This window comes from Astatotilapia calliptera, chromosome 14 (assembly GCF_900246225.1).
Source record: "Astatotilapia calliptera chromosome 14, fAstCal1.2, whole genome shotgun sequence".
Lineage (NCBI taxonomy): Eukaryota > Metazoa > Chordata > Actinopteri > Cichliformes > Cichlidae > Astatotilapia > Astatotilapia calliptera.
In genome coordinates this window covers 16,876,776-16,900,271 of record NC_039315.1, presented here as the reverse complement: position 1 = coordinate 16,900,271, position 23,496 = coordinate 16,876,776, and the positions used below count along the sequence as shown (strand labels likewise).

At 40.9% G+C, this 23,496-nt stretch overlaps 2 protein-coding genes across 4 annotated transcripts; both read right to left on the bottom strand.

Annotated features, from left to right (window-relative positions):
- Positions 1 to 760: 760 nt before the first annotated feature.
- On the bottom strand, positions 761 to 8,094 carry rhoub (ras homolog family member Ub). Its single transcript, XM_026191600.1, has 3 exons — positions 6,471 to 8,094; positions 4,452 to 4,510; positions 761 to 2,877 (listed from the first exon to the last, which is right to left on the bottom strand). Exons 1-3 carry the CDS (start codon positions 6,667 to 6,669, stop codon positions 2,422 to 2,424), a joined length of 714 nt encoding a protein of 237 aa, XP_026047385.1. The 5' UTR covers positions 6,670 to 8,094; the 3' UTR covers positions 761 to 2,421.
- A 787-nt stretch (positions 8,095 to 8,881) lies between these two features.
- rtn2a (reticulon 2a) lies at positions 8,882 to 22,502 on the bottom strand. 3 transcript variants are annotated; one of them, XM_026191595.1, is made up of 10 exons: positions 22,381 to 22,502; positions 21,423 to 21,476; positions 20,373 to 20,963; positions 19,134 to 19,331; positions 13,714 to 13,921; positions 13,110 to 13,248; positions 11,582 to 11,651; positions 11,443 to 11,489; positions 11,293 to 11,351; positions 8,882 to 9,677 (listed from the first exon to the last, which is right to left on the bottom strand). In XM_026191595.1, exons 1-10 carry the CDS (start codon positions 22,409 to 22,411, stop codon positions 9,602 to 9,604), a joined length of 1,473 nt encoding a protein of 490 aa, XP_026047380.1. In that variant the 5' UTR covers positions 22,412 to 22,502; the 3' UTR covers positions 8,882 to 9,601. The 3 variants fall into 3 exon arrangements, with proteins under 3 accessions (XP_026047380.1, XP_026047382.1, XP_026047381.1); XM_026191597.1 differs by lacking the exons at positions 19,134 to 19,331; positions 20,373 to 20,963; positions 21,423 to 21,476; positions 22,381 to 22,502 and adding exons at positions 16,116 to 16,162; positions 17,950 to 18,066; XM_026191596.1 differs by lacking the exons at positions 19,134 to 19,331; positions 20,373 to 20,963; positions 21,423 to 21,476; positions 22,381 to 22,502 and adding an exon at positions 17,950 to 18,066.
- Between the last annotated feature and the right edge of the window lie 994 nt (positions 22,503 to 23,496).

Genomic DNA, 23,496 nt, shown 5'->3' with positions numbered 1-23,496 from the left:
GAGGCCGGACAGCATACTCATCTGCAGCCTGCCAGACGACACAGACTCTCTTTTTAGTCACCTACCCTATCATTAGCATTTCTAAACAAGTACAAGATACCTACCTAACCATCCTTCTCTGCCATTGTTGTAGTGTGGTGTAGACACCCAGCTATATATGGCAGGAAAGGGCTATTTTAGTCAATTATAATCATCTGATCCTGCAAAGTTAAAAGTCTTGGTTCCCGACAAAACCTCTGAGGTTTCTGAATCTTTGAAGCGTTTTCCAACAAAAATGAAGTTTTAGTTCATTTTAGAGAGAACTGCTTACCTTGCAGAATAAATGACTAGTGATAAAACATGCAGCAGTTCTTCACTGTTGTTTTCTGTCAGGTTATCTCATGGTTAATGATCACTTACTGTATATTACTTTTACAGTGCTATAAGGTGATTTGAGTCAACTACATCTACTGTAATGATTCTTAATTGAGATCCGACTGATAACAATAGTGAAAATGCTATAAAGGGGACTAGAGAGGGGATATTTTACTTTTGAAAAGATAGAGGAAACACACATAGAGTTGTGTTTGTTGTTCTGATCCTCATTGTGGCAAACAAATAAAACCCTGTGTGTAAACCTCTACATTTGGATCAAATTTCTCTTTTAGGAGAAAAAAAACGTCTATTCATGCTCTGTAGTAACCACTAACCTCAGAAACATTCCCCTGCCCTCTACCACGTGACCACGTAACACAGCTCCACAGAAGAGTCAACAACAAAAGCAGGTTAAATATTTCACATTTTATTTAGTTCCACTCATAAAACCCAAAGAACTTCTCTCATGGCAGAATCAGACACAAACTGAAACAATCATACGGAGCCCATTTAGAGTTGGGACAGCACAGACAAAGACCGAGTCACTTATACTGTATCTGTACAAGCAGATTTATCCTGATGACATTACAAACATCAAATGATCACTATGTAACATACATAACGGCGTGTGAGATCTCATACATCTGCTGTGTATTGCTGTTGATCAGTTATTGGCCCAGAAAGATCAGATAAATAGACAGATGAATGAAAGGCTTCTGAAAAATAAGAAGCAAACACAGAATCAGTCTCTTTGGCGATTTCACCTCATTTACTGCATAATCTCAAAAGTGGAGAGAGTTTGGTTTTATACTGACTGACAACGAAAGACCCTTTGATCATCCAAAGCAGTGAGCGGAGCAGCTAAGAGCCTTTACCTGCTTGGATCCTACTTTTGAAGAAGGATTTCCACTCTTTCACTGGTCCAAAGTCCGTTGCATGGCCAGACTTAAGTGATGTGCTTGAAATGTGGATAATACAACCAAGGTACAGTGGTATAACCCATGTATTGCTGCAACATTGTAACAGTAACAAAATGTCATGAAGTCGAACTGGCTTTAACATTTCGGAATCAGTCAAAGTGAAAACCGATATTGCTAAATCTTCCATAAACCTACAGCAGAGATGTGTTCTCCAGATTGTGTTGGTTGGATGATGATCGGTATTTGATCTTTGCCATTAATATTTTGCAAAATCAATCTATTGGTAAAGGAGCTTAATGGCCAATTAACAGCTGTGACAAAACTACAACAGCCTGTAGCACAACACACACCATTCAAAACGGTCATACACATCCTGGAGATGTCATCATCATTCCATTAAAAAAAATTATACTCATATACATTTGATTGTAAATTTTTAAAAGGATGAGTTAAATCTGATAAACTACAGAGCCTATTTTTAGAAGCTATTTGACTCACAGATGCCTCTCATTTAGGAAAAAGTGCAGGGCTTGCAATGTTTAATTTGGGCTTTTAGGCGGAGCAGTTCACGCTTTGAATTCAATAAAACAAAATTGAAAAGAAAATCGGGAAAAAATCTATCACAAGTCTTGAAATCCGAGTTACAGTGTAGATCAAATGAAATAATATACTTTGATAAAGAAATGAACCAAATCATAAAAAAGAAAGAGTATATTTTTAATATGCGATATCATCACCTTAACGACCCCCAAGTCAGCTGGAATTCCTTTGGACAAGTTCTGTATGATATGCAGTCCATGAGCCGTAACACTTTCCTAGTGCCATAAGTTTTGGTTCCATGATGGTCACAGTCACATTTTACATACCGGCTCTGAAGAGCAGACAGTGGTTACAACCTTATACTGTCTCTTAGGCATCAACATAGGGTCTTTTCTGGTCAAAGTAAAACCATCAAATCCTCAAACAGCCATATAGCTTAGCCAGGTGCCCCTGCTGAACTGTTGCTCCATCGAATTAAAGTCACAGTAGGTCATTTGAGGCCGTCCATGTGAAAGTAACAAGGAGTCCTTACATCCAACTCAACACTCCCAAATACGTCAGCAGTTCCAGTTTTACATCAGTTACAGAAATATTATCTCCTTCCCCCCTACTGGACGCACACATATTTCTTCCACCAGGCCTTGGAGAGCATCTTCATCTTATCGGCTGTGCTGCGGACCTTCCTCTCCCGCCGCGCTCGCCTATCAGACTGTCGCAGTCCCACAGAGATGGCCACATCAAACACCTCCTTCAGATTCTTTTGTGTCAGTGCCGAGCACTCAACGTACGTCACAGCCCCGATTTTTTCCGCCAGCGCCCTGGCATCTTCCTCCGGCACCGGCCTCTCCCTCCTTCTTGCCAACTCGATTAGCACTTTGACGTCCTCCCGCAGGTCGCACTGCGTCCCTACGAGGATGATGGGCGTGAGGGGGCAGCGGCGGCGGATTTCGGGGACCCACTTCTCCCAGACGTTTTGAAAGGAAGCGGGGCTGACCACGCTGAAGCAGAGCAACAGGGCGTCTGTCCGACTGTAGCAGAAGTGGCGGAGTTTGTCGAACTCGTCCTGATGGAGAAGAACAAAGAGAGAAATTTTATTTTATATATATATATTTTAACATATGTCTGGTTCAGAGTCTTTATTTTGATTTGAGCCACCTCCCTTCACTCTGACCACACACGGATGCACTTGAACACACTCAAGTACTGTAACATCACATCACAGGAAAGGGAGTGGTGCCAGTAACTGTTAAATAACAAACCGTCTCAATAGTGTTTATATTGCGCAAATATTCAGAACAGACAAATCCTGCCCACACATTTATACCATTTGCAGTAAATCTCTTAAATTGACACTTTGGAGCCACACAGCTTTAACTTACATGGGCCTCCCACATCCTTGAGTACACAGATTAAGGTTGGCAGTAACTTGACTCAGACCTCTCCTTTTTTTCCGTTTAACTCCATCCTTTCCAACACATATCTCTTAATCCTTATTTAACTAAACAATGCCACAAGCCCGCTCTCTGCCCTTTAAAACACAATTAAAATGTGCAGAAAAAAAAATATCAGCAGTTTCCACATGTGGATTTGAGGCCCAGCACATGCCGCTTCTGAGTTTGACACACACAAGGTCTGGCTGCGCTTTGTGATCTGATGACGTAGGCCCATCTGCAGAATATACACACACGTATCAACATCTCTGAGTGAGGAGCGACGTTGTTTATCAGCCCTGGAAGTGTCTGCTATCATCTTTTTCCAGACCTTCTGTGTCTTTCCATCTCTCCTCGCTCTCTCCTCTCTCATCTCAACGTTTTTGGCACACCCGACCAGTCTCTGGTTCAAGCTCTCCCCCCACCCTCGTATAGAATTGCATCACTACAGTAAGTGTTTGTAGAGTTTTATCTAGTTGAATTTGCCCCAGCTTGTCTGCATGCGGATGCGTCTGCGTGTATGTGTGTGCAGATTTAAGGCCGTGAACAGCTCAGAACATGCTGTGAGGTTTTACACGTATTAGGGGTTTACTCAAATGCCTCATTCCACTTTATAGCCAAACTGTCTTTGATTCTATGCAGAACTGGCAGTGCCCTCGCAGCGGCTGTGAATGTCAAATATGCTGCTCCCAGGGCAGGGTTTGACTGTAGTGGGTTATGAAACAACCACCCAATGCCCCAGAGAAACAGAAACACTGTTTCACAACATGTTCTTTCCAAGATTGGCCTATCAACATAATAATGAGTCAATAAATTTACCTGGCAAGCTCTGTGTAGCACAGTTCATTCACCTTAGTAACTGACAGAAAACAGTTCACAACTAATTATAATTTTATAACCAAATGACGTTTAACCGATTATTTGTTCCATCGTTTCAGTGCCTCAAATATAGTGAGGATGAGTCTGCAAATGTACTCAAGATTTTTTTTTAAATGTCTTTTTAAACATTAGCAGCATGCAAGGACCCTAATATGTGCTATTAAAAACTATTCCTGCATAACTCTGCATATGACACTGCAACCAAGCAACGGCGACTAATCAACCAACATGTGAGAGTTATGTAGAGCAAAGGCCGAGAAGCATGCAGGCACTGTATGTCAATGACCTGCGTAGAGTGGTAATGCAATGTGTTTGTGTGCAAACTCACCTGTCCCGCAGTGTCACACAACTGTAGTCTGACTGGGCTCCCATCCACCTGAACCACAGCTGCAGAAAGGGACAGAAAGAAAACAAAGTGAGTCACAGGTGACAGTATGAGTTTTAAGGCTGTGTATGTACCCCCACCTGACACTCGAGTTAATGCACACACACACACAGCTACTAACCGCAACACTCTCAGCAATAAACAAAACCCTTACAGTTTAAAAAACAAAAAAGACTCCCCGCTGCCGCCTGTTCTGCTCTTCCAGCTCGCAAATGGCCTTGCTCAGTCTCGCCCACCCACTCTGCCAGTTACCGTTCAGACCGTAACACTTTACTGTTGCTCAGACCGCTCGGTGGGCTTTGTTCTGTGCTGTGTTTTGGCAGAGGCCAGTCAAAGGTTGTCTGATGGTGTGTCTATGTGTGTGTGCATGGGGGTAAAAACAAAGCAGATTTTGTTTATTTAGTGACTCTCTTCCAATTGGCCTCATTTCCAGATTGGAAAAGGGAGTGAGTCATCTCACAGTGAGTTTCATTACAGGGCCATTTATTCTATTCAGAAAACTGAACACAACGCAGAGCAGCAGGCACATGGAAACATTTACAATAGGCCTGGAGCGTGTGGTTGGTCATACCACCTGATCAAAGGGTTTTGCTGGAACTATTCATATAGGAGGACAGCCGTCAGAACACCCTGCTTTCACAGATGCAAAGGGGGGGAAGCACGGGAGGACACAGAAGAAGGAACATAAGAGAGATGCCATTGGGTAATCATTTCCTAATACCTGACATATGATACTCCTTTGATTTTCTCATCCAAAACTCCTTATTGTCCAGTCTCCTAGCCTCCCGCTTCTCCAAGTCTCTGCCACCTGTGGCATTGTGTAACTGCTCAGAAATCAGCTTTCAAGGGAACGCTCTGATTCCAGGCACTGAAAAATGACATCACTATTAAGGGCCCCAACTGCACAATCACTCTCTGTCAGGCCAGGGAGAAAGACAATCTCTGCCTCAGAGCTACTGCAACAGATGTGCCCGTTTCAGTATAGAAGAGAGGCCTTGCGGGTCAAGGCTGACAACAATAGGCAGAGTTGTGCAATCCAAAACCCGTGAACCAGTGAACCAACCTCTGTTCTGTATGGAAGAGTTGAGCCAGCACTTGTCTAAGGGTGGTGTGTGCTCTACAAGAGTGTTTTATGAGATTTGGGTTGGCCACATTGTTCCTTTTAATGCTTATCAAGAGTAATGTCAGGGAATTAGCTATTAAGTTTACAAGTTTTTTCATAGCCAGCCGTTTTCTTTTTAAATAAAAATGTTAGATTTTGAAAAGGTAAAATACCAAAATATTTTTGTATATAAATCAGGGTATAATCCTGCACGAAAAAGCAAAACAGCTTCTATGTTGCTCTAGAACTGCATTTCAAATGGTATGTCTAAATAACAGATGCGATCACACGTCAATAAAAGCGATCAACAGGTCACCGTGTATTTTTTTTTCTATTCCAATACTGTTCGGGTTCAAACACCACCTTCAAAGGATTTTTGTTTTTCTTCTCTTACATCGCAAAAGCTTCCAGGGATTAGTGAGACAGTTTGGAAAGTGGTACAGCGCCAAATGGAAACCCAGCTACACCAGGGAGGATACTTCATCCACATTAATTACCGCTGATGGAGGACAAGATAGCAGGAAACACAAAGACATCTATCAGTCCTTAACATCTGAATAATAGAGGGACATTGGGGAATATAGGTGCGGTGGGGCGAAGTTGATCTCTAAAACAAGCAAGAGTTGAAAAGGCATCCTGTGAAAAATGGGTGATACTGACAGGTAGATGGAAACCAACAGATTTTTCTATAGGAGGGTTGTTTTTTTTAAGTGTCATAAGTTTTATTAAGTTTATTCACCTCGTTTAAATAAACTGGACATGTTCAGCTATGACAGGTGACACACATACACGGTCTGCCTGTGCATTCACAACATTTCTAAAATCTGGAATAAAATGAATAAAATAATATGTCTGTTTACCCGTGAAGTCATCAAATGCAGTAGGGACGTATTTCGTCGGGTATCCATTCGTGGTGTAGCTGACCACCAGACTGGTTTTCCCCACCGCTCCATCGCCCAGCAGGACGCACTTCAGCAGCCGCTCCTGCGCCTGTCCTGGCCGGGTAGGTTTGGGTTTATGAGGAGGCACTGGAGGGGCCATGGTCCTACCGTAATCCATTCTGAGTGGAGGTGCCTTTCAGTCAGCCAGCTCTGCACCGCGATCTCCTCGATGGACCGGTGAAACACCCACCATGAGAACAGGTTCTTTCCTCCTTTGCAGTTTTTCTTCCCTCCAAACGGTAATGATCGCAAACGGAGCTCGTGCGTAAAACCTCTCCTCCTGTGCGCGCTGTCAAATCCAGTACGGGAAGTTATCGTCCAGTACTGCACCGCTGAACACTGCAGTTTTACCAAGCGAGGGAGGACCCAAAGTGTTTTTTGTGTGTGTTTTAGGATAAATTTGACTAATCCCACCTACTTTTTCTCATTGGCTCCGCCCAGCAACGTGGGAGTGTGAATCCAAGTGTTCTTTGAAGAAAAGAACATTACCCTTATTAAACTGTTTGGGGAAAATTAGAAAACAAGAGGGACGATCCTGTGTTTTTATTATTATTATCAATCTTTCCTTTCAATATATTATTGTGTAGTTTACTCGTTTAACCTGTTACACACTGCGTTGCTATGGGCTTAATGTTTGATCTCTTGCAGGCATGTCCAGACGTGTCCTCACTAGTTAGGAGGAAGCCTTGATGCCCTTTTTGAACATGGATATAAAAAGTGCTGAAATTTTATACGCAGACTTCAGCCTCCTGACTTACTTTACCTTGTACTAGTACGCTTTTCCAAGAAGGAACATCCAGAATCTACAAGATTACTCAATCAATCAATAAATGGAAATTTTATTGTATTCTCCACGTGATCGGCCAGTTTTAAACTGTCCAATATCTAAGGTGATCCGCTTTCTTATGCTAATTTGTCAAAGACACTGGAAACCTCGAAAACTGAACCAAATGTTTTGCCTTTTGCCGCCTCCTTGTGGCTGCAGCGAGAAACTGACATACCTGAAAACAGGTAGCGTTAATACTCTTGTCTGTTTAAAAAAGCCACAGTATATGTTGAATTGATCTCTCAAGAGTTTATTTTTCCAGCCATAAAACTAGTTATTTTCAGGAATACAAAGAAAAGTGCACTAAGATAATGCAGGTCACGAGTGATCAATTGTTTGGAAATTAAATGAAAAGGAATTAAAAGTCAGTTTTCTGTTTAGATTAATATTTTCAAGGCAAATAGAAAACAAAAACTTCTGGTAATCTAGGCCTGGTATGACAACTCTATGAAAATGAAGTTTGGCTGGATTAGTAGCAGCTTTGCTAAATATGTACACAGGAATCATGACAAAACAGATTTATACATGTTAAGCTGTGTGGTTACATATTGCTGTCACCCATCTTTTTAAAGAAAGGACAGATGGGTGTGTCTATGCTACTACTGTAGTTCTATGACCAAGCAGCACATGATTTCTGACACTAACTGGCCATTAGGTTTTGGTTTTTAACGGGTTATATCTATGCTTTCTCTGTAGGATGTAAATTCACATCTATAAGGCATAACAGTCTTTGTGTGAGCTTTAAAAGCAGACACTAAAGGGAAATATGGACTTCAACTGTGGAGTATCCTGAATAATTTTATTATTCCTAAAACAGATCTACTTACAGTTCCATATAAGATACCTTGCCCTGTACAGATATAGGAATCCGGTAAGTTTTGTACATATACAAAACTCCATTATTGGGAAACAAATGGTTAGGCTGATACGAGAAGTGGTGCATTGTTGGAGGAAACAAGTTGTAAGTACTGTGAATCAGATCATGCACTGTAACCTGCGGTTAAAAAGGCACCTGCTGTATTACACTTTCTCGTTCCTTCACAAGCTTCCTCTACAACGGGAGACAAAACACTTTAAGAGCACAAAGAACATGGGAAATCTTAGCACTTTGTCTATTGCCCATATACGCAATCATGAAACTCCTCAGCAACACTGACACCTCTGGTACTCTGCCAGTGAAGAACTTCCTCTCGTAAAATTTATAATGTTGTAAATTACTAAAGTCACCGAGGAGCTCAGTTATCGTTCTGTTTATATCAAAGGAGGGAAAGCAGTGCCTTTCAGCTGCTCCCTTTAGGAGTCAGCACAGCGGATCTTCTGCCTCCATCTCACCCTTTCCCTAACAGCCTCCTCTATCACACCGACTCCCTGTATGTCCTCCTTCACTACATCCATGAATCTTTTAGTGTAAGCAATGAAAAAAACAAAAAACACACAAAACATAAAAAGGGTGACTGATAGTGAATAGAAATGGATGCCAGCGAGGGTGAAAAGAAACACAAAATTTTGGAAAATTAAGAAATGTGACTTTAATTGCTGGGTAACAGTTTTGTTTGAGCAAGCTCTATGTCAGTTACTCGCATACATGCACACACAAACACAGAAACGTCCATACACACCTGCATACACACAGATAAACAGTCATGTGAATGAATATGCATGGAGAAATGTACATGTGATTTCACACACGTCTTTAATTGCCAGTTTTATGCTGCCGTGATCTGTGTTGACCCCTGTTTTAGTGCTCCTCGCACAAATCCCCTCAACGACTCAATTCCCTTTACTCAGGCGTGTAGCTGTCAGTGTGGGAGCTTCCCTTTTATGGTCTTGTACCTCATTTTGGACTACAGCTCAATTTAAGACACTTTTTGAATTCTTTTTTACATGTCAAAAACAATATTTCCAAAGATGGTCATGCGCAATCACCTGCGCTGCAGAATCTCTTCTTCTTCGAAACCAGCAGCAAGAGTCCTATCCAGGATTCATACACCATGAAGCAGAATCATCTCAGCCCCATCCTCTAACCCCCATAACTTGGATACAGTTAGTGTGAAGTACCATGCGTAGCCCTCATCATCATTCATTTAAATAACCTCCCTTTCGTTCCCTTCCCCGTTTCTGGAGCTCTGTTCTTTGGAGCTCTGAGCACAGACTGCCATGTAAGACATCTGAGTGACAGTCTGTAACTCATGTAGCTTCTCTTTAAGTCGCTGTCCATGAGTGATTACTGGGTTTTGGGTTTGGCACCACCAGGAGTTGGATCAGGAGGAGGGCCACCACCCTGGACAAGTCTTTGAAGACTACAGGGGAGACACATAAGTGATAATAAGTGAAAATTAGCATCATCCACCACCATTATTTTTTGTTAAGTGTGTGTTAATGTGCTGCCAGAAACTATACAGGTATGCCTCACTGATAAATCCTATGTTTAAGGAACACATTCCAACATAGTTAGTCCCCTTAGCTCGTCCTACCAGCCTTATAGTAGAACCTTTTAAATTACTTCAGTTAGATCCCTCCCTGGTTTGTTTTAGTGGCTTGAAGCCATTTTGATACGGATTACCTGGTATTTTTTCTTGGGATTGTGTGTGCGTGATACTGTTACTGCCATTAACTATATCAGCATATTATCGTGGGCTTGGAAGGCATGACTGGGAAATGGATAAACTATTTTGGTTGTAAGTGGTTCCAGTTTGGATCGACAACCAGGTTTGTTAATCCTACTTATTTTCTTGTTTAGAAAAAAGACAGGAAAAAAGGTCAAGGACACATCTGGTTGATGGAACCAGGCTGTGAACATTAAAAATTCTGAGATCCCACTGTGAGCTAAAAAGAGCTAAAAACTCATGCAACTGTAACAATGGATCTCCAAACTAACACTCTATACTTCAACATTCGGCCAATAATTAGCAGATAATGAGCAAATACACTATAACATATTAGTTACCATTATTATTAATAGCATTGTCATGCTGCACAGCCATGGTGGATCATTCTTCTGATGAGAATCATTTGATTAACAGTTAAAAATCTGTTGCTTTTTTCTAAACACAAATCATTGAGCATCATGTTCAGTCTCAGTCTGCTGACCAGCTGAAACTAAATGCTGTGATGTAAAGTACAATGTGTTTGCTTTATTAATTGCAGTACTGTGCAAAATCTTGAGCCTCCCTTCTCAAAAAATGTAAAGTGGGATTTGTCATTGATTTTCAGTCCAGGTCTTGTGTAATCTGGTACACCTCAGCCTTTTCTCCCTGTTTCCCTTCCTGAAGAATGACAGCCACCCTTCCCCTAAAACCATTTCTGATGTACAGTCGATGGATCAGCTGAAGGGCCAGATGCATTTTTCAGGTCCTGTTTCAGGTCTTTGCTGGATTTATTTTTTTATTCTATTAGTCATATCCTATTTATTTACCATTTAAAGCTGAATCATGACACACTCGCCAGAAATGTATAAATATATATATTTTAAATTAAAAACAAAAATGAATGTAAGATTTATTTGCTTTTATTAATTTGACTTTGTATCATATTTGCTATATCTGGCATTTCAGCTAACAGCACTTTGAGAATCACCTTTTTGTGCAAAAATACTCGTTTATGTCTGTGTTTCTACAACAGGCTGCAAAAAAAAGTGCCTAAAGATTCAGTTTTTTTCAACATGTTCAAAATGTAATTTCCTTATAGTGTTAAAAACATATCTGAGTACTGCAGCAATGAATAGATTTGGCATATTTGTTTATTTTTCTTATAGACTGCATAGTGCTATTGACTATATACTGTGTTAAACAGTGTGAATGATACTTTGTGCAGTCAGCTCTGGTGCATACTTAAAGTAAAAAGAAGTATCTGAGATCATGAGCTCCACTGTGTTGGTGATAGCACCTTTCTGCCACAGGATGGCGTCATACTCACATGTCCTTGACGTTGTCAATTTGGGCCTGGATTTTTGCAATAACGCCATCAACCTGCTCCTGGAATATAACAGAAAAAGGGTACAAATGTTAAAGGATATGGTGGACATTAAATATCAGTGAGTGTACAAATAGAAAAAAAAGTTGCTACCTGACGTCGTATATAAAAAAGGGGCAGAGAAAAGACAGCGATCACACCTAGAAGAGAAAAAAAAGTAGAGTTGCCAAAGTGATAAACAAAGAGTGTATCAATAGCTTTCATATGTCCAGTGATGATATGCGTTTCTTACTGATGATGAGCAAAGTAAGGCCATTGCACAGGTCTCCCAGGTATGTCACAAGGTACATCAGAAACAGGAACTAAAAGAATAAACATAAAATAAAGAAACAGCTGCACAGACTTTAGCTTTCACCAGAAAGTTAAGCTGTTATCAAGAAACCCTCCTGCAAACCTCCATTTGGTTTTCATTTCCTTCTAGAAAACAGTCCATCACACTAACACACTGTTGATTTTGCTCCACTGTATTATGTAAATATGATACAGAATTCATTAAATTATTGTCACTGACATCATTTCTCCTTGACGGATAAAATAAGCTTTAAATATAACCCCCACGCCCCAATATGATACAACTCTTTCCCCTCATTTTTCAGTTCTGTCACTGTACATATGATACTGACATGGGACACCCTGTGTCAGATGGAAGGAGACTCCAGCTTATCCCGGGTGTCTCTGAGTTCATATCCCTGTGTGTCATGCCACATTCCAGCAAGGTCAGGGTTGAGAACAGGGGGTCCTGGGATTAAGGGGCTCAGTCAGCTTACGCTGACTCACCATTTATTGCAAATGAGTTATTTCAGCCTGCTGTTAACAGCTACAATTTCATATCTATGTAGATGTTTTACTGATACTGGTAAAACTAGAGTATTCTGCATGTTATTCCAATACTGGCAGTGAGGTTTACTAACTATATTGTAACTGACTGGTACACGTGTATAGTGAATGCTGCATCAATAGCTCCTATCCCAGTCTAATACTACTCTCTATGAAATAAGTGGAAATTACCCTAAATTTAATCAAAGGTAAGTAGCCATCACACATTTTTTTATTCATATTTGATTGACCGTTTTGACCCCTCAGAGGATCCCTCAAACTTTTCTTAGACTTGTATCACTTGCATTACTCAAGAACACACCTACATTTGAAATGACTTGAGCCTAATGATGACTGTGTCAAAAGGCTGATTAAGAACTGGCATTTTATGCATTAGCTTTCAGAGAAAGGACATAAACCTAAAGTCAATCAAGTTTTATCTAAAAAACTGCAACAAAGCATTTTCCGTCACAGCAAACTAGATAAATCATTAATTATGTGATGCTGGCAGATTTTCCGCTCTTGACTTGATGAATATGATCTCTCCTGCAAGCAAGGGTTTGGCCTTGCTAGCAGGAGAGGCATAGCCAAGGGTTGGATGAGAAGAGTGAGGCATTTCAGTTTGATCTGAAAGGGTTCTTTATCCAAAGGGACACTTAGCCTTCCAAACAATTACCAAAAATATGTCACAGGGACTGACAGCTGCCAGCAGTGCTATTAATTTATTTAGGAGGAGAGGCTTCAGCTTTGAGCCGGGAGAATGAGAGTAACAGTCGGCAATGACCTAACCTCCAGTGATAGAGGGATGAGGCAGGGAGGAAGATGACAGATGATGAAGCAAAATGAAGGACTACGGAGATAGGATGATATCTTGGTTAATGATGATAAAATTAAGATAAAAATGGAGAGGAGAGGTTCTGGACAAAGCGAAACAAATCACTTACCTTGAGGGATTCAAAAAGGTTGCCAACAAAAAAGAGTCTCTTCAGAGTGTCAACAGCTGACAGAGTCATCACAATGAGTTTCTGCATATAGAGGTCAGCCTGCTCTCCACTGAAGCTGATGTCCAAGTCCAAATAAGACCTGATAGGACAGGATGACAAAAGCAGAAGCTAGATGCTGAAATGTCAGATTTAGTCTCACATTTCTTTGCACTGCATTTATTTTTGAGTCTTTTCTGAGTCATTCCTCCTTAAAAACACAGATTCCACACAATACTTCAAGCACATATACTTGTCATAACTTTCAAAGCCATTAAGTTGCCCAATCTCTGAAACTTCCCAGGTCATCAGCAGCTATTTAAAATCCATTTTACATATAAAGCTATCATTTTATAAAGAGGCATTGCAACAAGATGACTATCCTATAAGGAGAATTCAACAAAAGTGACAATATTTCAAGTATGCTTTAACAAACAAAAAAATAAAGGTTTCCTGAGTGAAAGTTGTTATCTTAACCCCCTGGTCTTGAGCACATTCTATATTAATTTGTATAAAAACTAAAATAACAAAGGTCAAGTCCCCATTAAATAAAAGCACAGCATCTTACTTGAACGGATGTTCTCCATCACCCCAGCTGAGGATGTAGAGGAGTTGGTAGTAGATCCGTACTGAGATGGTGAAGCACATGATAGCCAGGGAGACTGTGGAGACCACAGTGATGATGCTGAGCTGGAACAGGGACAGCAATCCCACCACTAACCCTGTGAGCACCATGCCACTCCGCTCCGTGTCCTTCCAGTAGATCAAGTCCATCACTAAAAGGCAAGGCAGGTACCGTGTGGTCAGAAATGTACATGCTTTATCATAAGCACAAATATCATGGAAATTTGAGACTTTTACAATATTTTTTTTTGTGATGTTCTATTTCCAGGGTGGAATGATTGTACAGCACAGAGGTGTAGAGGAGTCAAACATGCATACATTCACTTAAATCTTTTATTAAATAATGCTTTGCCAGCATCTAAAGGATTTATTTAAAGCACACATTAAAATGACCGAGTTCAAGGAAAAGGAGAAATGTAGGTTTAAATAAGTTTGGAAGGTCTCGCTGAGCCAATTTTAAACTAGGGCAGATTCAGAGTACAAGTTATTCAGATGCGTCACCATTTTGCCAAGGTTCAAAAGAAGATACGAACTGTCACCCTTAGAGGAAGGGAAATTGGTTATATATTCAGAAACAGTCCATTAAGCACCGAAGGTCAAGCCTGCAATGAACTGGGAACTGCTGGAACACCAACATCACTGTGCACAGCAAAGCCAGTTTTATATTGACCTTGACTGAGGGTGCTGACCAAGACAGAAGCCCTTGCTCCAAAATTGATACCTTTAAGCTCAACTGAAATTTGTAGCTGCCCACATGGACGAACCAAATGCCTTTTAGTGAACATTTTATGGGCAGGCAAAATGAAGATTGACCTGTTTCGCCACAATCACAAGAGGTATGTTTGGAAAAGTAAAGGTGAGGCTTTCAAACAATAAACCTAACACAGTACCAACTATCAAGCATGGTGGTAGTAGCATCATGATCTGTGGCTGTTTTGTTACCATTGGTATTGGTACACTGCAGAAAATGGATGAAATAATGAAGCATGACTACCTCTAAATTCTTCAACTTCACTGCAAAACAGCTAGATTGTTAAAACTTGGATACAATTGTGTGTTCCAACAGGACAATGATCCCAAACACAAACTGGGTTTGGATTGGATGAAGCAGGCTAACATTAAACTTCTAGACTGGACTTCCCAAACCCCTGACTTCTAACCTAATCTAACTCTTCCAATTCTGCATGGAATAGCAGTCAAATATCTAGCCAGAATTATGCCAGAAGTTTGTTGATATATAACAAAAACAAGCTGCAACTTGCTGAGGTACATGAAACTAAATATTACTGGGCATGTGAGTTTATTTTTGACCCAGTTTGGATTGGAGAAAATCCCAATTAAAAACAAACATTTGCCCCTAATTCAAGCTTTGAAAAGTTTTTAAAGATTTACCCGTATAATCACGCCACCCCGGAAAAAGAACAGTTTAATAAACTCAGCAAAAGCACCAAATTACCATGCCATTTATGCCCATGATGAGTGTACGTACACCTCTGACAACAACTGAAGAAAAGAAAGGTTAAAAAAAGATAGAGCCAACAGAATAGGAAGTAAAAAAAAAAACAAAATAAAAACAGTGGCTGAAAAGTCCAGGCAACTGTTGACAATATATTCGATTTTGACAAAGCTGCTGTATCATTTAAACTCCTCAACATTCGGCTGAATAATACCTTTTTTTATTTTTTAAGAAGCACCATTGAAAGAGCACCTGGAGCATAGGAAAAGAGATGGAAAGGGTGGCCAGAGAGGTTGAAGACATGAGGCAAGGAGGGATTTTAAGCCTCAGGCATGAAAGCACACAGGGCAGCTCCGAGGACACATCAGGCTCTAGGTCCAGTTAAATTTAGCCCTCAGATGAAAGAGGGAAACAAGCAGTTGAGGGGAATTTAAATGCAGCCTTTCACAGCACCTGCTGTCAGTCGTCAGGACATCGGCAGCCCCTTCTCCACACCCTGTTAGTTTCCCTCTCTGTCACCCAGCAACAGCTGCCCTGGAGACTGAGGCGTCTGCAGAGTCATGCAGTACTACAGTGGACAACTTTGATGTACGCAGTAGAATTCGTGGGTCATCTTTTTTCTCTTAACAATTTTAATGTTACAGAAAACGATTAAGCAATTAACAGTAATTAAAATTCCATCACACAGCTCACTGTAAATGCAGTGTCCCTGTGCTGTGTAATTATTGTCAGAGAGAGACCTGGTACTTTGTACTCGTCGTTCAGCGAAATGCTAAGCCTCAGCATTAGAATAAAGGGAAGCCTCTTTCAATGGAGTGTACTGACAGCAGGTGGGTTATTTATAAACATCACTGCACACAATTAATACCCATGATGCCCCTGGAACACACCTGTTCATTGTGTTTGTTTGTGCTGCTGCCATTCCGGGACAGTGACACTCACATGGAGACACAGCAGGATACGTGTTTAGTGTAATAACACATAAACAGCAGTATGACATCAAAACTGGCCATGGAAGACACATTGTATTTGGCTCATCTTCACACACCTTGTACTTGTACTTTACTACTTGCTCTCTATTACTTGCTCAGGGTTTTCTAAACACACGAGTATCGAGTAAATATGCAAAAACACTGTGACTTCCCCTTGTAATCCCCTAAAGTTGGTTTATTTCATTTATTTATTAGCAATTTCTTTCCAAACAGAACTTGAACAATTTATCAGACAAATAATATTAGCTGTTTGTTGATCGATTTGCATTGGCATGTATGAGGGCTGATAAATCAAAACTTCAAAAGCAAACAGGAAATTGGAGAAACACCCTTCAACCATGTTATGAGTGTTGACATTGCCCTGTTGGCAACACATGCCACAAACACAACAGTCAGAGAGTAAACAAATAAATAGACAACTGAACATAAAGAGAGAAAGAAAAAATTTGCACATATATTAGAATCTCGAATTTTTAAATCAACTATCGGTAACAGTATCGGTCTTAGAATCCTATATCAGTTGGGCTCCACTTTCAGTCACTTTACTTAAGACATTAAATAATGGATTCAATTTTCCAAAGGGCCACATGAGAAACTGGGACTGTTGTGAAGGGCTGCACCAATAAGCTTATAAATAGATAAAAATCATGTTAACCAGAATTGAGTTCAGAGTTGCTGGTATGGCTCTCCACAACAGTCCCATTGGCCGCTTTGCAAAATGAATTGCCCACCCATGCATTAAATATTTAATCTCCACATGACAGGAAGTATTTCACTGGTTACAAGTTAGCTTAATTCTTCAGTCCACTATAGTTCACTAAGATGAAGAACTGCAGCACCTTATGGACAACTGAGCCTGGCTCCAAAAGTGAGGAAAGCCCATAAACAAAAATGACCACATTAAAAGTAGAAATAAAGATATACAAAAAAAGGTACAAAAGGGCTTTGGTCTTTTTTATTTATTACTCAGGCGCATCCACAGTTCACAACATATCAAGTACTGAGCTAAAACATGGTGCAATTCACATTAGCTAAACTGCAGTGCTTTAACTACGATATACAGGATGTTACTGTATTCTTGATTATAATTAATCAAACAAACAGTCAATCAACTGTCAATTAACCAGTCAAACAAAAGTAATAGAGCCAACTCGTCCTTCATGCCACCTTGGCTTGACATAATTTCATTTCAGCCCCCAAAATCCATTTCACTTGTGCCTGGTCATGTCAGCTCAAGCATGTTGCCACAAACCTCGTACTACTTTAGAATGAAACTCCATCTGTGCCAGCTCTTCAGTCTAAAGAGGAAACACCAAAGAGTAAGAGAACCCAGCTGGCAAATATATTACAACCCATGACTGAAAGTTTATAGTCATTTGAATGGCTGGTGCTCATTTAAATCCAGGGTACTGATAAATGTGGCTATATTTGAACAACTGATTAGTTTAGTGCCAAACACACCTGCAGCTGATGGAAACACCCATCCCCAGCGAGCAGCAGGAAATCCACTCAGTTTAAACCTTCAGGACTCTGACAGACCAGCCTTCTCTAAGCCAGTCAGAAAGCTAAACAGTCCACCACTTGAATCTGCAGCTTTCTCTGCCATCAATTTAACTGAAATGAAACACAGCTCTTTGTGGGAGTTGTCCCTCAGCTCATCACACTAAGCTTAGACCTACAGCTCACCTATAAAGGTGTAGAAAATTCTATTTCCACATCCAGAGCATCTCACCTTTACTGGCCATTTTGGTTGCTGCTCCAGCGTTTCCCCTCGCACCCTCTGCCCCTCTCTCTGTGTGTACCTCTCACCCCTGTGAGCTGTTTTTGGCCACCCACTGCTCGCTCAGCAGTCCAAAGGCCTGACAGCCCAAAATAATCTCATGTGCAGCACCGCCCAGCACTCTTAGAAAATACAAGAGCTTCACCCATAAAGAGATGATTCGCAACCATTACACTAGATCTTCTGACTCTAAAGACAGATGAATGAATCCATTCCTTTAAACTGGGAGTTTGTTTTATAGAGCTGTGTTCATATTTTAAATTGTGTGAAACAGGAGAATGAGTGTCTTTTTTTCTGTTATGTCACCAGGTCCCATCTTTCTGTTTCCACTGCTGACAAAAAAACAGAAGAGCAACTGAAAAGCTGCATTCTTTTTCACCTTTTCTAGAGTTATAAATTCTACTTATGATTTAATGTGACAAAACAAATAAGATAAAATGCTTAAGCTATCAAATGTCTAAAAACAACTAGCAGTACAAGGCCTAAAATGACTGACTAAAAGGGTGCTGAATGAGAACCCAGTCATTTATCATTGCCAGTTTCAATATTTGAAATTTGATACAATGCTACTAAAAGCAGTCATAAAACCAAAAGAAACATGATATTCCAATAGATATATTTGCAGTACTTATTCAGGGGACCCTAATCTCTGTCATCAGCCTGCCCGCACATTTATTAACGCTCAAACAGTCGTCTAAAATAAGACCGAGCTCCACTCTGATGGAGGATCCACTTCGAGGGTCAATTCACCACTACAATGCTAGCAAACTGCCACAAATCTGCATACACAGAAACTCCTCCCATATACTATGTGCATCTTTCTTTCTGTTGTGTTGCTGACATCAGCATGAATCTGAAAAGTCAGCCAGTGCCAGCTATGGTTTGCTCACAATGAGCCAATCACTCCTTAAATCCCAAAAGAGGGTTATTACGGAGACACAATGAACAGCCAGCACTTCCACGGGGGTGGGGAGAGGGTCAGTTATCTTTGTCTGCCTGCTCCTGAAGGTCCATGCAGAAAGTGAAATCTGATATTCTCCTTCTTTAAAGTATTGATTGAGCTCAGTGAAAGAATCTTGCTGAACGAGAGAAGAGGCAGAGGTCAGGAGAAGACAGACGTTTTTTTATTCTCCTACCTGCTATGTGTGTGCATGCTGCCCAGTCCTCTGTTAGGTTAAGTGCTGAAAACCAGTGATCTCTGACCAGTTGTTCCTGAGTGTTTAGGCCAATGGCAGGCGGCGCAGATGACGCTGGGTCTCCCGGTCGCACAGTTGTGAGAAGCTTGACTGAAATGGTTTCCCTGGCAACAGGAGATACTGGCTCAGCTGCTGCTGCTGGGAAAAGGAAGAATGTGTCACTATGGTAATGCCATCACGTTGAATGTGCTTAACTAAACAGCAGCAAACTATATTTTGCACAAGAATGCGGATTTGTTTGATTTGACCACTATTTGTCTTTATAACATTCACCACAAACAAAATCTCTTTTACACTGACACGATCACAAGATACAAATGATATATGAGGCTATCAGACTACTGAATGTAGTTTAGATTAGAGTTGTTAATTGGGTATTTTACAGCCTTTAGAAATAAAAATTACATCTGGGGTTCCACTGCTCTTCTATTTATACATGCTATTTTTTCTCACTTTTTAATTTTTAAGCACAATAAATTTATATGTAATGAAATGTATTCATAAAAACCCACTGGAAAGTGGGTTTACAAAATATTTATGCGGCCTTTCGATGCTACAATTGTCTAATCATTTTGATTTGTCGTCACTTCTGCCTCAGACCCTAACGTGAAGCATGACTCAAGGCAAGGTCATCACTTAAGCTCTCAGAACATGAAGATTTTAAAGTGGAGACTGTTAGGAGGAACTAACAAACAAAAAAAGTCTCTTATACTCAATAAATGTAAAATTTGGAAAGACTCCTTTACAAGATGTTTAAATTCAGTGTAAAAATAATATAAAATGAAGGTAAAACAGCATACAACAACATAATCTTTTTGTAGATCACATGAGGACTTCAAAAGACTTTTGACAAGATCATTATGCTGACTGACAGAATCAATAACCCAGGCCTAAACTCAGTTTTTTGTATTCTAATGTATCTTTAGTTGATCATAAGAATTCATAGTGATTTTTGGATACAGGCTACACTTATAAAACATCTACTCTAATGCTCAGTATGCTTAAAATTACAAGTCAGTTGTGCAAAGAGCTCATTACATTTTTTTTGGTTGAAAACCTACTGCTCAGTCAACCAAGCTAGTCATCTCTGTACTGAGGCATCCTGAGATTTCTCAGACACTACATATTTTAGAGTTTCACACAACACAGAATGAAGCAACCTCATCACATATTTCTCACTCTGAAGTATCTGTGAGGGGCTCTGTTGCAGGGATGACAGGATGGAAGGGGAATTCTCCACACTCTCGTCAACACTCTCCTCTCTTTGAACTCCTTCATCTCTCTCTTGAGGTTCTGGGTCCAGGTTTTGGGGAGAGGGCTGAATTGTAATAGTTTCAGTTTGTCTTTGTTGCTCCCTTTCCCGTCTTTCTCCAGCACTTTCTGTCCTCGTCTCAACTCTCTCATGCTCTCTGCTTTCTGACGTTTCCTCTTCTTCATCTCTACCGAGGAACAGTTGAGGATCCCAGTCTGCATCAGGGGAGTCCAACAGTGTTTCCAGGGTGTCCGTGCGGATCAGAGGAGTGCGACTGCCTCGAGAACCAGCCCTGCGTCGATCGCGGAGGAGTCTAGAGGCACCCACTGCTTCAGCCTCGGCAATAGCGATGTAGGAGAAAGTCTGCTCGAAGGAGTTCTGACGCGGTGTGCCCCAAATAGACGGGGATGAAGCCAGTCCCTCATCATCATCATCTGGATCTCCATCGCCCCCCTCATCGTCGTCGGACCACTCCCTGGCCGTGTGCAGCTCATACATCTCTGACTCCTCATTTCCACCTGAACGAATAGAAAAACAAGATGGATGTGAGCTCAACGTACACACTGACACACAGTAACAAAACAGAGAGAGACAAAGAAACAGGATACAAGCTGGGAAAAAAACAGTTTACAAATAATCTAAAGACACTGGGGCTACTAGTGTTATTGCAGTGCTATGCAAGGAGAGAGATTTTAGTTTTATTAAATGGAAACGTCAGATGAAAGCTGCAAGGCATCCTATTTGATGTCAGGGAGAAGAAAGAGTTCAGAGTCGAAAGATGAAGCCTTCTTTGATAAGTGCAAAAACAGCTCTCCTTACAAAAAAGGAACAAATCAGCGTTCCTTTAGTCTAACCTGTGGATCTTCATTGCTAGCATTAGAGAAGTTGAATAACAGGTGCATTTAGGTGAACTTGCATCAATGAGTAGACATTCTGCCACCAAATATCTCTGGGGATGTTAAGTATCTGCTTCTTACCATCAGTGCAGGGAGGAGTTGAGTCTGGAGTGGATGCCACGGAGCCATATTCCTCTGAAAGGACAAAACAGTGAAACTTTTGCATGAACCCACGGGTAAAACAGGAATGTTTAAGGCAAGCTGCTGTAAATCCATTCTTTCCACCATCTCACACTGAGCTCACAGCCTGGCAAACACTGAACGTAGGTGTTTCTTCTAATGATTAAAAACCCCAAAAGAAGCATTGCAGTAACTCGTTATGAGTCACTGTTTTAAGGGTTATAAGTGAACTGTCACTGTACACATTGAAAAAGACTGGGAGGTACCCTACTCAGCAATTTCAACCTCTATGTAAAACAACAAAGCATAAAACTGTGTGCATATCAACCATTTTGTTGCATATTGATTCATTTCCTTGCAGAGTTGTGCTGGCAGCAGTAAAGGCCTTCACTACATTAGACAGCCAGCATGACTTTAGCTAATAAATAAACCAGGGAGTGGAACGAAGCAGCATACTCTCGTCTGCACATGCAAATAAGCAGCCACTTTAATTTAAATGTAGAGAGGATCGTGCCCATATTCTGTCAGAAAGCTGAAATAAAAGGCAGATATGGAAGCACAACAGAAGCTTGTGGCAGCTTGAAATAACTTGCATGCCTAACATGCCTGGCTGAAAAGCCCTCTCAGACACAACCAAATAAACATCTGCTATCCAACGCTAGATAACAACAACCAAACAATCTGCTTCTGCACTGCATCCGCTCCATTAAGCCATGTGTTTATGAAAGGTATGAGCAGTAGAGAGGAACAGAGAGCATGCAGGAGAGGAGGGAGGGGGAGAGCTAACACATACGATGCTCATAGCAGTTAGCAGGAAAAGATACTGAGCTGGAATATAAGAGATGATGGAAAGGTGAGATAAGCAAATGCAGACGCCCCCAACACTGAAACACAAACTGAAGGACCAAAGCAGACTCACGGCAGTGGGAGAATCCTAAAACCTGGCCCATGCTCCATCAAGGCATTGCTGGGCCCATCCAGTCATCCAGTCTGGAAGCTCCCCCCTCCTCCTCCTCCTCTGCTGCCGACACTCACGTCCTGTGGACTCTCTCTCTCTCTCTCTCTCTCTCCTCCTCCTCCCTCTGTGTCTCAGTCATCTACTGAGAGGCTTCCTCCCTCTCCTGCCTCTCGCTCAGTCACTCAACAGCCCCGCCCTGCCTCACTCCACCATCCTCCCCTCTACATCTCCTCTTCCATCGCTAAGGCTGCAGCTGTAGTAGTAGTGTACGCTACAGCAAAAGGGGGGAAGGCACGAGTGTCTGTGTGCCTCAGCTTGCTGTCATCTCCCATTCACAGCTACTCTACACCCATCTATCCCCTCTCCCTCTCTCTGTCATCATGTGATCCCATCTCAGGATCTGATCGAATCAGGTTGTCAGAGAATGAAGACATTAATGATGTAAAACATAAATGTAAAACATAGGTTGGGTACGATGAGCTGAATCCTCAATTACATCCCATTACTAACATGTAAGGTTCGTCAGCTTTAGTTTGTTTTAGTAATACACATCAGATTCTGTTTTCTCATATTATAAACACACAACTAAAACCACAGCCATAAAATATGCAGTATATAATATATTGTAGCATAAAAATTCAAGTAAAAGCTTTTAATTAGATTGGAAACAAGGCCTGGGAAACAACGAACACCAGGAGGCAGTGTTGTGCAGCTATAAAAACTGATAGTTTGGTTTGAGCAATGCTGGAAAAAATATGTGCAGTATGACGTCTTCATAATGCTTTTTATTCATGTAAAATTCAGCTTTTGAACTACAACATAGACCCTTCATTTCAGTTCATAAAACTACACTGCTAATGTATCCAAACCGCAGCTCTTTTACTGAGATGTTTGAGTCATTTTTTAATCATTCGTAAAGTAACTAAAAGCAGAAATTTAAAAGGGGAAAATATGGATTTTTGTAATTAAAAAAAGGAAACTAAAAAACTGAATAGAAGTGCAAGCTGAATGACATCATGGCAGTTACACAGCTGCCACTAGGTCAAAGCTGTGCCTCAACAAAGACAAATATATTTT

Bases quoted from the DNA above. Each gene is read 5' to 3' on its own strand.
- rtn2a (XM_026191595.1), bottom strand. From the start codon at position 22,411: ATGGGCCAGGTTTTAGGATTCTCCCACTGCC. The intron at 21,477-22,380 runs GTGAGTCTGCTT...TTGTCCTTTCAG, and splicing joins TTTAGGATTCTCCCACTGCC to AGGAATATGGCTCCGTGGCA. The intron at 11,652-13,109 runs GTAAGTGATTTG...TTATTCTTTTAG, and splicing joins ACCTTTTTGAATCCCTCAAG to TTCCTGTTTCTGATGTACCT.
- rhoub (XM_026191600.1), bottom strand. From the start codon at position 6,669: ATGGATTACGGTAGGACCATGGCCCCTCCAGTGCCTCCTCATAAACCC. The intron at 4,511-6,470 runs GTAAACAGACAT...CCCTTTCTGCAG, and splicing joins TGCATTTGATGACTTCACGG to CTGTGGTTCAGGTGGATGGG. The intron at 2,878-4,451 runs GTGAGTTTGCAC...CTTCTCCATCAG, and splicing joins TGTGTGACACTGCGGGACAG to GACGAGTTCGACAAACTCCG.